Consider the following 15,750-nt stretch of genomic DNA (forward strand, 5'->3'; position numbering starts at 1 on the left):
ATCATACTCATTCATATTTGAAGTTCAGCTTTACAATATTTAAAGCTCTTGCTTTTAATCTATTCTAATGAAACCAAATCTTTATTTGGCATATAAAGGCTTGATACAACTAAAACACAGACTTTCATTTTAATCTTTAATTGTTTCAAATGTTCCTTTTTCAATATTTACAATGCTCTTAAGTTTCTTAAAATTTCATAATATTGATCAAATTTAGTATAATGCAACGTCTCAACAGCAACCTATATAAACTTTAAATGGCCAATATATTCTTAAAAAGGTCGTTCCATCAGTGACAAAAGCTACCAAATCTGCCTATTGAGAAAATAATGCTGTAAAGTTGTATAAAAATTGCAAATGTTACACCACCAGAACAAGCAATTCAATAATTACTAGCTCACACAAGTATTTGTCTCCATAAGCTATCTGGTCTTTAGCTTTTTACTTCTCTATTCTTAATATTTCTGTAGACACCAACAATATTCAGTCATCTCAATACCACCTTTCCCAATCCTGGTAAATTAACTAACTGCTTGTCTGATTTTTACATACTAGATGGGCATAACATTACTCCAATTAAATATACTGTAGGCTGTTCACACCCACAAATGAGTTTCCAAGCTATAATTTACTCCCATCCCAATACCTGTCTGAGGCTAAACCAGACTATTTGCAACCAAGGTGTTACATTTAACACCAAGAAGAGGTTAGATCCACTTCTGCCCTCATTTGGTATTTCCAACTCTAACATCAGCTGCCTCAGGTCGTGTTGATGAAGTTTTCTTCATGTCTTTATCATCTTTGGACTTGATTACACCAATATTACCTTTTGGTTTCTATGTTTTGTAAAAAATGTACCAAGCAAAGCTCTGCTCCTTTTGACCTATCCTTCACCTGCAATCATTCTCACCTACACTGACCCTGGTTCTAATATCATTGGAATTGAAGGGTTGCAGATAATTGAGCATTTCAATTTTAGTTACTATGCCATTGGTGTCTATGCAAATTGCAAAGACACTATGTTCTGGGACTTGTTCCCAAGATGTCTATTTCTTCCTTTTAAGAGAATGCTCAAAGGTAGGTTTTGAGTAATGTATAATGTGACCAAGCAGCATCCTGTATTTGTGTAATTACCTTTGCAGGAGAGAGGAAAAAAAAATTTTTTTTGGTACTTGTTCAGTTGCTGTTCGAGAAATTATGAACTCTACTTCAACAATGGCTTGTTCTTAGAATTGTCTTAATTATCCTCCAAATATTTTCCAGCTTTCCCATAATCTTAAATTGATTTTTATTATTTTTTAAAAAAGATATACTACTATGCAGATGCCCAGACAACGCACACGACTTACCCTGATGGTCTTGAAGTTTTGCAGTTCCCAAATAATCAACTGGGTAAGTGAAAATGACTGATTCAATTTTAATTGAGATGTACTCTGATGGAAGCAGAGTGGTACAGAGGTAGAAGTAGGTGGTCAGTGGCAGTGTGGATATTCAGTCAAAGCTTATCTGCATAGGACCAAATTTGCAAAAACAAAGTATTTCTACTTTCACACTTAACATGCCAGCCACTTCTCTGGTCCAAAATGTGCCTTTCTACTTAATTCTATTAAAATGTAAGTCTTTAAGTCATAATATATTAAAATTAAATACTACCTAAAGACAAATTGTTTGAAGGTATGATTTAAATGATCAAATTGTTTTAATAGTCCATGAAGCACCTTACAATACTTATGTTGACATCATCACATAAGCACCAATATAACAATTTGGTAAAATGACTGGGGGGGGTGGGGGGGGGGTAGAATCCATTCTTTAATGCATCATTACCAATTTTTTTTTTTTTTGCTGAGAGGGAGTGTATTCTACAACACTGATTTCTTGAGCAAATAATTTCTGCAGTCACTGCTAATATTGGTAACTCAGCTCTACCCCATCCCTCTTATTTTGGTGCTCTTGTCAGTGGACCTACTCTTTCATTGATGATTAACACTTGATATTATGTACAACATTTTATTAGATTCAGCAGACTAATGTTGAGAATACTTTGTCTAGTTTGAGGGATTTTAGTTTCCACTTGCAGTAATTCTAGGCAGAATTTCAATCTATTGAGAAATGGGCAGTGAATGAGGAATTAAAGGCAGAATATTGAGTGCAGTGAAGATAGACATAGTTCAGGTTGACCTGTATAATGAAATGTGGAAGAGCAGAGTTCCTGGGGAGGAGGAACTTGACCTATCAATGAAATATTTATTGAAAATGATTATAGTCAATTTCTGTGAATTAAATGGAATTTAAGCATATTACAGATACTGACTTGTACATATTACTAATTTCAGAGAAACATTACCCAGATGGCAGAAAGGAAATCACCTTTCCAGACCAGACCATTAAATACTTGTTTGCAGATGGTCATGAGGAGAGTGTGTTTCCTGATGGAACAATAATACGTGTGCAGCTGTAAGTAAACTACCTTAAGTAATCTGTATCAATTTCAGCTATTTCTATAAATATCAATTTACTGGAGCCACCAATTGGAATTGGTTTATTATTGTCACTTGTACTGAGGAGCAAGTTGTTTTACATTGTGAACTATCTGCATGATTTATGGCACCTTGGGTACCAGTAATGAACAGTTCTAAACAAAAATCTTTACACTCTCCCTCCCAGTTTTTGGTCATTCTTGCACAATTTAGCAGGTTATTACCAAGGATACATGTACTGACTTAATTTGGTGTAAAACCAGAACAACATCACCACCTCTTCCAAATCATTGACAGCAACAGTATTAAAGATTAAAATATAATTCAGGTGGATGTTGACAACTCCAGGATGGATAAGTAACCTAGTACAATTTTTAAACTGAAGATTGCATCACAAGATCAAAGTGCACTCTTCCACTGTATTTCAAGGTGTGCCATAATACCTTAATAGAATTTTCTTGTATCCTTGTGACTAGCAATGAATTTTGATTATTTGCTTCTGGAGTTTGTTGATTTGCCCTATTTTCCTACATGCTATGGTGACTTGTGTTTGTATGTTTGAAAATTAAAGGTAAATGTTACATAAAACCATGATTTTTCCTCTTATGCAGTGATGGTACCAAGATAATTGAATTTAATAATGGACAAAGGGAAATACATACACCAAGCTACAAAAGACGGGAGTATCCTGATGGAACTGTTAAAACAGTACATCTAAATGGCCAGCAGGAAACAAAGTACAGCTCAGGAAGAGTGAGAATAAAAGACAAGGAAGGCAATATAATCATGGACAGTAAACCCCACTGATTTTATTTTAAAATGTACTTGGCATTCTTCAACGTTTGAAAAATATGACAGTTATTGTAAAGAATTTCATATGCTAGTATTTTTGTAAACACTTGTATGAAAATGTTATGTGAGCTTTAAATGTTTATAGAATGGATTTATTGAATTATGTATGTTAAGTACTGAATTGAGGTAAAAGTATAAATGATAAAGTGAACAGTATCTGGAGTTTGCAGTAATCTTGTTCGAAGCACATTCATGGTATCCATTAAGACAATTTTGCTATAAAACAAGTTGATTTTTTTTAAAAAAAGTTATGGCCCTATGATTTTAACCCCACAACAACAGTTGAGTATTATAAATCCACCAAAACTGCATTTATCACTTCTAACAATTACCTTTTTGTGCTGGCATATTTTCCAACTGTTGCACCATACATAGCTTACATTTCTCCATAGACCAGAAGTTGAGAGTTAAGTCAGGCTGTAGCTTTGAGAATGGCTGCTATTGGGATGATTCTGAATCACTCTAGCCACTTTGGTTTGCTAGAGGAGTTCCACCAATGTAATTGGAGCAGTAATTACCTCAACTTTGGAAAGGTGTGTAATTTTTTTTGTTGGCTCAGGAGCTTCCACTTGTTTCTTGCCAATAATGTTTCAATATTAGCACAGCAGCAACAGCCTTACTGGATTCAGAATGATTAGCATTAATCCCATTCCAGTACAATACCAAGACCCTATCTGCTCAGATGAGTGCAAAGTGTTTATACTGTACTGTTAGGAAGATTCTCTCCATTTTTTGTCAATCAACAAAGTAGACAGCCAGTGCCTCTTTCCCAAGGCACCAATGCTCAATACAAGAGGGCATGGCTTTAAAGTAATGGGTGGGAAGTTCAAAGAAGATATCAGAGGAAGGTTTTTTTACCCTGTGTAGTTGGGGCATGGAATGTGCTGCCTGGGGTGGTGGTGGTGGTGGAGGCAGGTACATTGGTCAAATTCAAGAGATTGCTAGATAAAAATGTGGAGGATTTTAAAATAGAGGGATGTGGGGGAGGTAGAGGTTAGATAGTCTTAGGCAAGGTTTAAAGGTTGGCACAACACTGTGGGCCGAAGGGCCTGTATTGTTCTATGATTCTATGAAGACCAATCATTTTTGTTAAACTTCAAGTATACCATACTTCAGTGTCAAAAATATTAATTAGCTGTTGAGTGTTTTGGGACATTCTGAAAGGTCTGAAACAAAACCAAACCAGACTGAAAGACTTGTGATTTCTTCAACTGTTTCTTCATTCTTGCATTCATTTGATTTTAATATATAATCATTGCAAATTCTAGATGTGCTCTTGTTAACCTACAAAACTACCAAAAATTTAAATAGAAATCCAGAAGTTACTGTCAGCAATTCATCACAAGTCAGCAAGTGGGAACTTAGGTTTAATTTGGATAAAACTAGAACTTCCAGTACAAACAAGCTGGAAGATTATGTGCTCGACTCAAGGGGTATGTTTAATTGAAATAATCAGTTTAGAGTTAGGTAATAGTTTGGTAATGTAAACAAAAAAAGACCTGATTTTCATTTATGAATTTTTTTCCTAAATCACTTGTGTTGATTTAGGTTTTGTTTAAAACCTAACTTCAATCAAAGCCTTATTATTTGTCTCAAGCATTAAGCTGTGAAGGCAAGGTTCAAATCTTTGGTAGTTTGACACAGACTGCCTTTCTTATTAATGGATGACTCTAGTTCAGCTCTACTTATGATGCCTCTCATGCTGCAAGGACACAGTTGGAGAATCCTCCAGCTTCCAGAAGTTCTGGCTGCAGGATACAAAGATAACGAAGGCAGCTGGACACAAACCAGAAAATTCTGCCCATGATTTTGGTGAAATTTGTTTAACATAAATCATTTTATTGATGCTTAGTGATCCCACTGAATCTTGAGACAATGAACTTGGATAAGGTAAAATGCTGCTATAACACTTCAGGAACAAATTTTATTCAAAAGAAACTTTGGTATCAGTCTCAAACATTGATAGACTTTCAAAAATTGACAACTGCAAGCTTCCGGCAGTACATTATTTTCATAATAATTTGTAGTAATAAGCAAAATGGTATATTTTAACACCATTGCAAGGATGGGGAAGAAAGTAACTCAGTGAAAGACATTCTTTTACAGTCAAACAATCATGAACTGAAAGATACTTAAGTTTACCTTAAAAGGAAAATGAAGACATGCTCAACATCATTCAGAAATGAAAGTTTGGACATCAACTTAGCTTCAACCAAGAACAGTAGTTTGCAATTAGCAAAGTTGCCAAAGAAAGTGTAGCTATAACCAAACTGCAGATTGCTGAAAGTAGTTTCAAAGCTGTTCAGTATCTTGTTGGTACCTGTTACATAGAAATTCACAGTAAATTATTTTCCCTTCAAATTTACAAACCATGCTACAAGTCATCTTTGTACAGAAACTTTTCAGAATTACATCTCTAGAATGTACTGTTCTCTAGTATATTGTATTTTGAGAAAATCTGGAATTAAGTGAATTTAGATCTCATAGCCACTGGGTAATGAACTGTGTTCTAGAACACCGGTAAATGCTATGTAGATTGAACATGCTGACAGGGTCTTGCATTTTTTCTTAACTAAACTCTTGACTCATGCAAGAGGGCCTGAATTCCAATATGTCACCATGCATTATTGATGGAATTAACAATCTCAATTTCAGTCCATTGTTTAACTACCATAACATTCAGAAATCCAACAGTAAAAAGGAAACAGCAAAAATATTTGTAAACTTACTCTTACATATCCAAATCTGCCAGGCCCCTTTCCACAAGAGGAAGATGAATCAATGATCCTTCTTTATACAAGAACACTGAGACTTCTGGATGTAAACTCTGAAGAGTATTTTAGATGTCAAAAATATCAGTTACTCAATGATAAAACCATAACAGAAAAGACTATACAATATCAAAAATGCTACTGCAGTTTTATTTACAACTTTATCCATGATGTGAATCATGTACACATTGTGAAGAACAAGAGACACTAAATACAAATTAGATGATGCACATTTTCTCTGTTTGAGAGGTTTTCCTACATTTGTAGATCTTTTTGAACAGAAATGTAATTGTCTACTATCTTTTATTTCTTTTAAATTATGAGACTCCAGGATGGTATGTAGCCTCCCAGGTGCCAGGGTCAAGGATGGCTCTGAGCAGTTACAGAGCATTCTCAAGGGGGAGGGCAAACAGCCAGAGGGCATTCAACATAAGACCTAGGAGCAGAATTAGGCCATTCAATCATGGCTGATTTATTTTTCCATCTCAACATCATTCTCCTGCCCTTCTCCCCGTAATCTTTGACGCTATCATCTTCCGCTTTAAATATACTCAATTACTTGGCCTCCACAGCCATCTGTGGCAATGAATTCCAGAAATTCACTCCCCTCTGGCTAAAATTCCTCCTCATCTCTGTTCTAAAGGGACACCCTTCTATTCCGAGGCTGTGTCCTCTGGTCCTAGACTCTCCCACTACTGGAAACATCCTCCCCACGTCTGCTCTATCCAGACCTTTCAATATTTAGTAGGTTTCAATGAGATCCCCCACTCATCCTTCTAAACTCCAGTGAGTACAGGCCCAGAGCCATCAAATGCTCATTTATTCATCCTTTCATTCCCAGGATCATTCTCATAAACCTCCTCTGGATCCTCTCCAAGGCCAGAACATCCTTCCTTAGAAATGGGGCCCAAAATTGCTCACAATATTCCAAATGTGGTCTGACCAATGCCTCAGCATTACATACTTGCTTTTATATTCTAGTCCTCTCGAAATAAATGCTAACACTGCATTTGCCTTCCTTACTACCAACTCAACCTGCAAGTTAACCTTTAGGGAATCCTGCACTAGGATTCCCAAGTCCCTTTGCATCTCTGATTTCTGAATTTGCTCCCCGTTTAGAAAATAGTCTACACCTTTATTCCTTCTACCAAAGTGCATGACTGTACACTTCCCTACACTATATTCCATTTGTCACTTCTTTGCCCATTCTCCCAACCTGTCCGAGTCCTTCAGCAGACTCTCTGCTACCTCAACACTACCGGCCCCTCCACCTATCTTTGTATCATCTGCAAACTTGGAACATAGAACACTACTATACAGTACAGGCCCTTCGGCCCAAAATGTTGTGCCGACATTTTACCCTGCTCTAAGATCTATCTAACCCTTCCCTCCCACATAGCCTCCTATTTTTGTCATTCATGTATCTAAGAGTCTCTTCAATGTCCCTAATGTATCTGCCCCCACAGCCTCTGCCAGCAATGCGTTCCACACACCCACCACTCCACACCCCTGACATCCCCCTTATACCTTCCTCCAATCACCTTAAAATTATGTCCCCTTGTGTTAGCCATTGTCACACTGGGAAAAAGTCTGAGTGTCCACTCGATCTATGCCTTTTATCATCTTGTACACCTCTATCAAGTCCCCCTCGTCTTCCTCTCTAAAGAGAAAAGCCCTAGCTCACTCAACCTATCCTCATAAGACATGCTCTCCAATCCAGGCAACACCCTGGTAAATCTCTGCACCCTCTCTAAAGCTTCCACATCCTTTCTATAATGAGGCGACCAGAACTGAACACAATACTCCAAGCGTGGTCTGACAAGAGTTCTATATAGCTGCAACATCACCTCGCGGCTCTTGAACTCAATGCCCTGACTGAAGGCCAACACTTCATACACCTTCTTAACAACCCTATCGACCCTGCGTTGGCAACCTTGAGGGATCTATGGCCGTGGACCCCCAAGATCCCTCTGTTCCTCCACACTGCTGAGTCCTGCCATTAACCTTGTATTCTGCCTTTGAATTCGATCTCCTGAAGTGTATCACTTCATACCTATCCGGGTTGAACTCCATCTGCCACTTCTCAGCCCAGCTTTACATTCTATCAATATCCTGTTGTAATCTACAGCAAAGTGGCCACAAAGCTATGGCCACAAAGCTATCAATTCCATCATCCAGATCATTAACATACAACGTGAAAAGTAGTGGACCTAAACACTGACCTCTGTGAACACCACTAGTCACCAGCAGCCAACCAGAAAAGGACACCTTTACTCCCACTCTTTGCCTTCTGCCAGTCAGCCAATCCTCATGCTAGTAACTTTCCTGTAATACCATGGGTTCCTATCTTGTTTGCAGCCTCGTGTGGCACCTTGTCAAAGGCCTCTGAAAATCCAAGTAAACATCCACTGACTCTCCTTTGTCTATCCTGCCTGTTACCTTCTCAAAGAATTCCAAAAGATTTGTCAGACAAGATTTCCCCTTAAGGAAACCAAGCTGGCTTCAACCTATTTTATCATGTGCTTCCAAGTACCCCAAAATCTCATCCTTAATAATGGACTCTAACATCTTACCAATCACTGAAGTCAGGCTAACTGGCCTATAATTTCCTGTATTTTGCCTCCCTCCCTTCTTGTGGAACGACATTTGCGATTTTCCAGTCCTCCAGAACCATTCCTGACTAGTGATTCTTGAAAGATCACTACTAATGCCTCCACAATCTCTTCAGCTACCTCTTTCAGAAGCCTGGGGTGTTGCCTATCCAGTCCAGGTGACTTATCTACCTTCAGACTTTTCAGTTTCCCAAGCACCTTCCCCTTGGTAATAGTGACTATACTCACTTCTACCTAGACTTGAATTTCTGGCAGGTTGCTGGTGTCTTCCATAGTGCAGACTGATGCAAAATACTTATTTAGTTCGTCTGCCATTTCTTTGTTTCCCCATTACTACCTCTCCAGTGTCATTTTCCAACAGTCCGATGTCCATCTTGCCTCTCTTTTCCTCTTTATATACATGTTGGTACAAATGACAAAGGTAGAACAAGGGATGGAGGTACTGCAGAATGTGTATAGGGAGTCAGGTAAGCAGCAGGACTTTGAGGATGGTCATCTCCAGATAACTTCCAGTGCCACATGCTAGTGAGCTCAGAAACAGAAAGATATGGCTGATGCAGGAGGCAGGGATTCAGGTTCTTGGACACTGGGATCTCTTCTAGGGTAGGGATGACCAGTACAAGAGGGATGGGTTGCACTTGAACCAGAGAGGGATCAATATCCTTGTAGGGAAATTAGCCAATGCTACATGGGAGGGTTTCAACTAGATTGGTGGGGGGGGGGGGGGGGGTGGGACTCTGAGCAGGAGCAAGTCATGTGATAAAGCAATAGCCAGCAAGAGCAGGATAGCCAGGGGCACAGTAAAGGGAGCGAAAGGAATACTCACTTGAACTGCATTTATTTCAATGCATGAGATTTAACAGGCAAGGTGGACGAGCTAGGAGCATCTATTGGCTCTGAGGACTAGGATTAGGATATTATTGCCATAACAGAAACTTGGTTGAGAGAAGAGCACGACTGGCAGCTCAATATTCCAGGATACAGATGCTACAGGTGTGACCGAGGTACAGATAAACCAGGAAGGGGTGTTGCCTTTTTGATAAGGGAGGACATAACAGCAGTGCTTAGAGATGACATTCCTGGGGGATCGTGCAGTAAGGCCATATGGGTAGAACTCAAGAAGGGGATCACTAATGGGGCTGTATTATAGACTTTCCCTTGCAACCGCCCCCCCCACCGCACCCCCACCCCCAATAGTCAGCAGGAACTTGAGGAGCAGGTGTACAGAGAAATTACTCATAGTTGCAAGAATAATAGGATTGTATTAGTGGGAGATTTTAATCTCCATGGTATTGACTGGGCTACCTAGAGTGTTAAGGACAGGGTTGAATTTGTGAAATGTGTCCAGGAAAGTTTCCTGATTCAATATATAGTGGGATGGTGCTATACTGGACCTCCTCTTAGGGAATGAGGCAGGGCAAGTAACTGAAGTAGAAACACACACAAAAAGTGCTGGAGGAACTCAGCAGGTCAGGCAACATCCAGGGAGAAAAGTAAACAGTCAACGTTTCAGGTCGAAACCCTTCATCAGGACTGAAAAGGAAGAAGGCAGAAGCCAGAAACTATTTACAAGGAGGGGAAGGTGTGCCTAGTGGTGGGATGCTGTTGGAGGTGGCAGAAGTTACAGAGCATGATGTGTTGGATGTGGAGGCTTGTGGGGTGGTAGGTGAGGACAAGGGGAACCCTGTCCCTTTTATATAATTGGCGGGGGGGGGGAGGAGGAGGGGAAAATGGGGTGAGGGCAGACATGCAGGAAATGGAGATGTGAGTGAGGGCAGCACTGATGGTGGTGGAAGGGAAACCCCGTTTACTGAAGGAGGACACCTCAGATGTCCTGGAGTGGAAAGCCTCTTCATGGGAATAGATCCGGCAGAAGCAGAGGAACTGGGAGAAGGGGATGGCATTCTTACAAGTGACTGGGTGGGAAGCAGTGTAGTCAAGGTAACTATGGGAGTCAGTGGGTTTGTAAAAGATGTCTGCGGTTAATCTGTCTCTGGAGATGGAGACAGAGATCCAGAAAGGGGAGAGATGTCAGAGATGGACAAAGTAAAGGGCAGGGTGGAAGTTAGAGGCAAAGCTGATGAAATTGACAAGTTGAGCCAGCAGTCAGGGAGCACTTTTGCTCCAGTGACCATAATTCTAAGATAGTGATGGAAAAGGATAGGACAGGTCCACAGGTTAGGGTCCTAAACCTTTGGGGGAATTAGGCAGTATCTAGCAGAAGTCGATTGGGTGAGCCTGTCTGAAGGGAAAGGAATGAAAGGCAAGTGGGAGGCTTTTCAGAGTGTGCTATCATGACTCCAGGGGCAACATGTTTCTGTTAGGGTGAAGGGTAAACCTGGCAAGTTTAGAGAACCCTGGCTGACAAGAGATATTGGGGATCTGGTCAAGAAAAAGGAGGAAGCATACACTGGGTTTAGGTGGTCAGGGACGAGTGAATCCCTTGATGACTATAAAAAGATTAAGAATACACGAGTGAAATCAGGAGGGCAAAGAGAGGGTGTGAGATGGATCTGTCGGGCAAGGTCAAGGAAAATCCCAAGAAGTTCTACAGCTTTATTAAAAGTGTGGCTAGGGAGCGAGTGGGTCCCCTTAGAGATTAGCAGGACTGCCTACATCTTGACCCATGGGTGGGATTTTTAACAAACATTTCTCCTCGGTTGCTCAAGAGATAAGGGAAATAAGTGGAGAGGTTTTGGCGGACATTCACATTACTAGGGAGGAGGTATCTGCAGCCTTACACACATTAAGGTGGATAAGTCCCCAGGGCCTGACTGAGTGCATTCTCCGACTTTGAGGGAGGCTAGAACAGAAACAGTGGAGGCCCTTGCGGAGATATTTGCTTCATCATTAACCACTGATGAAGATCCAGAAGACTGGAAGGTGGCTAAAGTCGTTCCATTGTTTAAGAAGGGTGGCAAGGACAAACAGGCCAGTCAGCCTGACATCAGTGGTGGGGAAGTTACTGGAGGAAATTCTGAGGACAGGATCTACCAGCATTTGGACAGACAGAGTCTGATTAGGAGTCATCAGCATGACTTCATGCATGGTAAGTTGCGCTTGACAAATCTTTTAAAGTTTTTTGAAAAGATAACCAAAAGGGTAGATGAGGGTAGGGCAGTGGGTATTGTCAATTTGGACTTTAGCGAGGCCTTTGACAAGGTCCCACATGGTCGGCTGGTCTGGAAGGTTAGGTGTCCCATGGAATCCAGGGAGAGCTAGTTAGGTGGATTCAAAATTGGCTCAAAGTTGTGGATGACAAGAGATTAGGAGTTGTTAATAGTGAAGGCTATTGTAGATTACAGGGGGATCTTGATCAGTTACGAAGTGGGCCGAGAAGTGGCAAATGGATTTCAATACAGATATGTGTGAGGTGATGCATTTTTGAGAGTCAAACCAGCATTGGATTTATACTATGAATAGTAGGGCACTGGGGACTGTGAAGGAACAGAGGGACCTAGGAGTACAAGTGCACAGTTCACTGAAAGCAGCGTCACAGGTAGACAAGGTGGTGAAAAAGGCATTCAGCATGCTGACCTTCATCAGTCAGGGCATTGAGTATAGGAGTTAGGACATTATGTTGCTGTTGTATGAGTCGTTGGTGAGGCCACACTTGGAGTACTGTGTATGGTTTCTGTCACCCAGTTATAGGAGCGACATCGATAAATGGAAAGAGTGCAGGAGAGATTTACGAGGACGATGCCCAGGTCCAGAGGGCTTGAGTTATAGGGAGAGGTTGGTCAGGCTAGGTCTTTATTCCTTGGAACATAGGAGAATGAGGGGGCGACCTTATAGTCCAGATGCCGGAATCTGGAGCAAACAATGAAATGCTCGAGGAACTCAGCAGGTCAGGCAGCATCTGTGGATGGAAGTGGACATTTCGGGTCATGACACTTCACCTGGACATTGAGCGACAGATAATTGCGAAACTGAGGAACAATGGACTGGGAACGACGGACCCTCCACGTCAGAGGCAGAGATAACATTTGGTGAAAAGTCACAGGGGAACATTAAGCAACAGATGCAAGCAAGGCTGAGGAAGCTCACAGACTGAGAATGATGGCACCTCCATGCCAAGAAGTTGAGATAACATCTGGTGAAAAATTACAGGAGAACGTTGAGCAACAGAAGCAACCTGAGCTGAAGCTCTAAGCCAATACAATTCTAATGGAAGCACTGCATGGATTAATTCTGCCCCATTCTAGCACAAGACTCTTCACACCAGTGACACAGATAACCTTTAATGGGAAGTCATAGATGCAAATTGAGCAACAGATGGAAACAAGCCAGAAAGAGTTCACTGACTGAGAATAATGGACCCTCCATGTCAGAGGCTGAGAAAACATCTGGAGAAAAGTTACAGGGGAACATTGAGCAAGAGATGCAAAAAGCTGACAGACTGAGAATGATAGACTCTCTGCATCCGAGGCAGAGATAACATCTGGTGAAATGTCTCGGGAACACTGAGCAACAGGCAAACAGGGCTCAGGAAGCTGTCAGATTGAGAGCGATGGACCCTCCGTGTCAGGGGCAGAGACAACATCTGGTAAAAGCCATAGCTGAAAATTGAGCAACAGATGGAAACAAGGCTGAGAGTTGTTGGCTGGGATTCTTCTACCTCTTCAGACAAGAACACATCAAAATAGGAGCAGGACTAGTCCAGACAGCCCCTCAAGATTACCCTGTCAACCTTGACAGTGCTGGTGGGGGGGGCTTTCTCTTGTGGATGGTCCCTCTCTCACCTGGGTTGGCATGGTAGCGTAGCGGTTAGCGTAACGCTTTACAGCGCCAGTGACCTGGGTTCAATTCCGGCCACTGTCTGTAAGGAGTTTATACGTTCTCCCCGTGTCTGCGTGGGTTTCCTCCGGATGCTCCGGTTTCCTCCCACATTCCAAAGACGTACAGGTTAGGAAGTTGTGGGCATGTTAGTGCCATAAGAGTGGCGACACTTGCAGGCTCACCCCAAAACACTACACAAAAGATACATTTCACTGTGTGTTTCGATGTACATGTGACTAATAAAGATATCTTAGAAGCTTTTAAATTATGAGAGGCATAGATAAGGTGGATGGTAACAGTTTTTTCCCCATGGTAGAGGAGTCCAAAACTAGGGGGATAGGTTTAGGGTGAAAGGGGAAAGATTTAAAAAGGGACCCGAAGGGCAACTTTTACACACAGAGGGTGGTGAGTATATGGAATGAGCTGCCAGAGGAAGTGGTTGAGGCAGGTACAATAGTATCATTTAAGAAGCACTTGGATCGGTACATTGAGGGGCAGGGTTCAGAGGGATATGGGCCTAATGCAGGAAATTGGGACTAGCTGGGTGGGCACTGTGGTCTGCATGGACTCTGAGCTGAAGGGCCTGTATCTGTGCTGCATTGCTCTATGACTCTGACTCTAATTCTAATGTTTTCTGTTGTGACAAAAAATAGTATATCATTTAAAATTGGAACATCACTAGGGGAATGTTTTAAGATTAATTTTCTCTTCTAATTCTTTATTCCACTTCAAAGGTCAACCTTTGTTAATCAATTTTAAACTTTTAATAAGGCAAACTATAGCTCACCTCCATTTGACTCATGTACATTGCTCTGCTTATCTTTCAAATAAGTCATCTGTTCTCCCTCCCAAAGAAATTACATGCAAGCTTATCTTGCCAGTTTAACCATAGTAGGCAGAAAGAAACTGCCTTGAGAATTGTAACGTACACCTTATATTTTCAATAAACTACTTACAACCAAGAATGCTGTTAGTTGATTCCCTTGTACCATGTCAACCACTGTCCTTAGAGCTTCCATGGACCACTCTGGGCTGTAAGTGAGTCGGTTCATTTCATTCATAATTGCTGGTGGTTTAAATCCTGCCAACTTAACTTTGATGGCTCGTGCAGGATGCTTCACCAGGTGTGCAGGGATCTGGCGAAGCCTGACATTGAAGAAATTAGATCATGCATTATATTTATTGCTTGTGTGCAACACCAAAGAATGAAAATCAAAGTCTTCCCATCTTAAAAGCAGGACAGAAACCATTAAGTTGGTCATGGAGGAAGTGATCGACAGTAGGGATTCCAGCAAAACGGACTCTGGAGACAGATCTTACAGGCCATCTTAGTTCTCATTTCCAACATTGATTTTAGTTTATGAGGGTTTTCAGGGACCTCTCATAATGCTTACACCCCTCTTCATGTAGCAGTGTAAGTCCTGAGTACCTATTATTGCAATATTTGTGTGCATCTCCACCATGAACTGTCTTCCTTGAAATGACAGCACACAGATTCCAATAAACTCAATGGCACTTCATCAAATCATTACCATTTCAAGAGACCAACACAGACCTTCATACCACAGACCAATTGAATATTTAACAGGGAAGTTATTCCTGTTGTAAACAAAATCCAGGTGACGGACGGGGAAGCACACAACATTGTTTAGTCACAATGTGTCTCCCTGCATTATTTTGAAGGATGCTTCAACATTATATTGGATTTTGTGTGTATTTTTACCTTGCTGTGCAGGAGGGTGGGGGGGGGGGGGGTGGAGAAGAGAGCTTTTAGTAGATCTACATACTTAATTAGGAAAGACAAAAGAATCCATTTTAGCTTCTCTCAAAAACTTTTGAAACTGCGCTATGGTCATTGTCAGATCTATAAAAAGAGCTCACCCAGTTGCAAATGTTCCTTTAATTGTATAGGGGTAAATGAAGAGTCGTACTGATAAAGAATGTTTAATCACAACAAGAAAATATAGTTGCACGTGAAATCTTAAACATTTTTAGGTTTAGTTACCTAGTATGTTGAAGTAATGCAGTGGAGCCAAAATCAACATGCTGCACAAGAATCATCAATGGATGAAGTTTATCTACTGACAGTACCTTTGCTCTGTACCATCGTCCATCACTGTATTCAGCAAGGCAAGGCATTTCTGTGAAGAAAATTAAGTTTCAAACCATTAAGCAGACGTAACAAAGAACATTGGCAAAAAATCCTAACCTCTTATTGCAATAGATTTATCACAAGAATACCCATGTCAGGGCCCC

General features: G+C 40.9%; 2 protein-coding genes across 2 annotated transcripts in view; one reads left to right on the forward strand and one right to left on the reverse strand.

Moving 5' to 3' along the window:
- Window positions 1–3,738, forward strand: part of LOC127576151 (centromere protein J-like) — a 38,402-nt gene extending 34,664 nt beyond the window's left edge. Inside the window, exons 17-19 of the mRNA XM_052026539.1 lie at window positions 1,308–1,392; window positions 2,337–2,457; window positions 3,092–3,738. Coding sequence (XP_051882499.1) covers window positions 1,308–1,392; window positions 2,337–2,457; window positions 3,092–3,287 — 402 coding nt within the window. The 3' untranslated portion in view covers window positions 3,288–3,738. The remainder of the gene's footprint in view (window positions 1–1,307; window positions 1,393–2,336; window positions 2,458–3,091) is intronic.
- A 1,499-nt stretch (window positions 3,739–5,237) lies between these two features.
- rnf17 (ring finger protein 17) overlaps window positions 5,238–15,750 on the reverse strand; it is an 88,455-nt gene continuing 77,942 nt past the window's right edge. The window contains exons 32-35 of the mRNA XM_052026660.1: window positions 15,500–15,635; window positions 14,451–14,640; window positions 6,062–6,159; window positions 5,238–5,652 (exon numbers count right to left, since the gene is read on the reverse strand). Coding sequence (XP_051882620.1) covers window positions 6,064–6,159; window positions 14,451–14,640; window positions 15,500–15,635 — 422 coding nt within the window. The 3' untranslated portion in view covers window positions 5,238–5,652; window positions 6,062–6,063. The remainder of the gene's footprint in view (window positions 5,653–6,061; window positions 6,160–14,450; window positions 14,641–15,499; window positions 15,636–15,750) is intronic.

The sequence above is a fragment of the Pristis pectinata genome, chromosome 11 (assembly GCF_009764475.1).
Source record: "Pristis pectinata isolate sPriPec2 chromosome 11, sPriPec2.1.pri, whole genome shotgun sequence".
NCBI lineage: Eukaryota > Metazoa > Chordata > Chondrichthyes > Rhinopristiformes > Pristidae > Pristis > Pristis pectinata.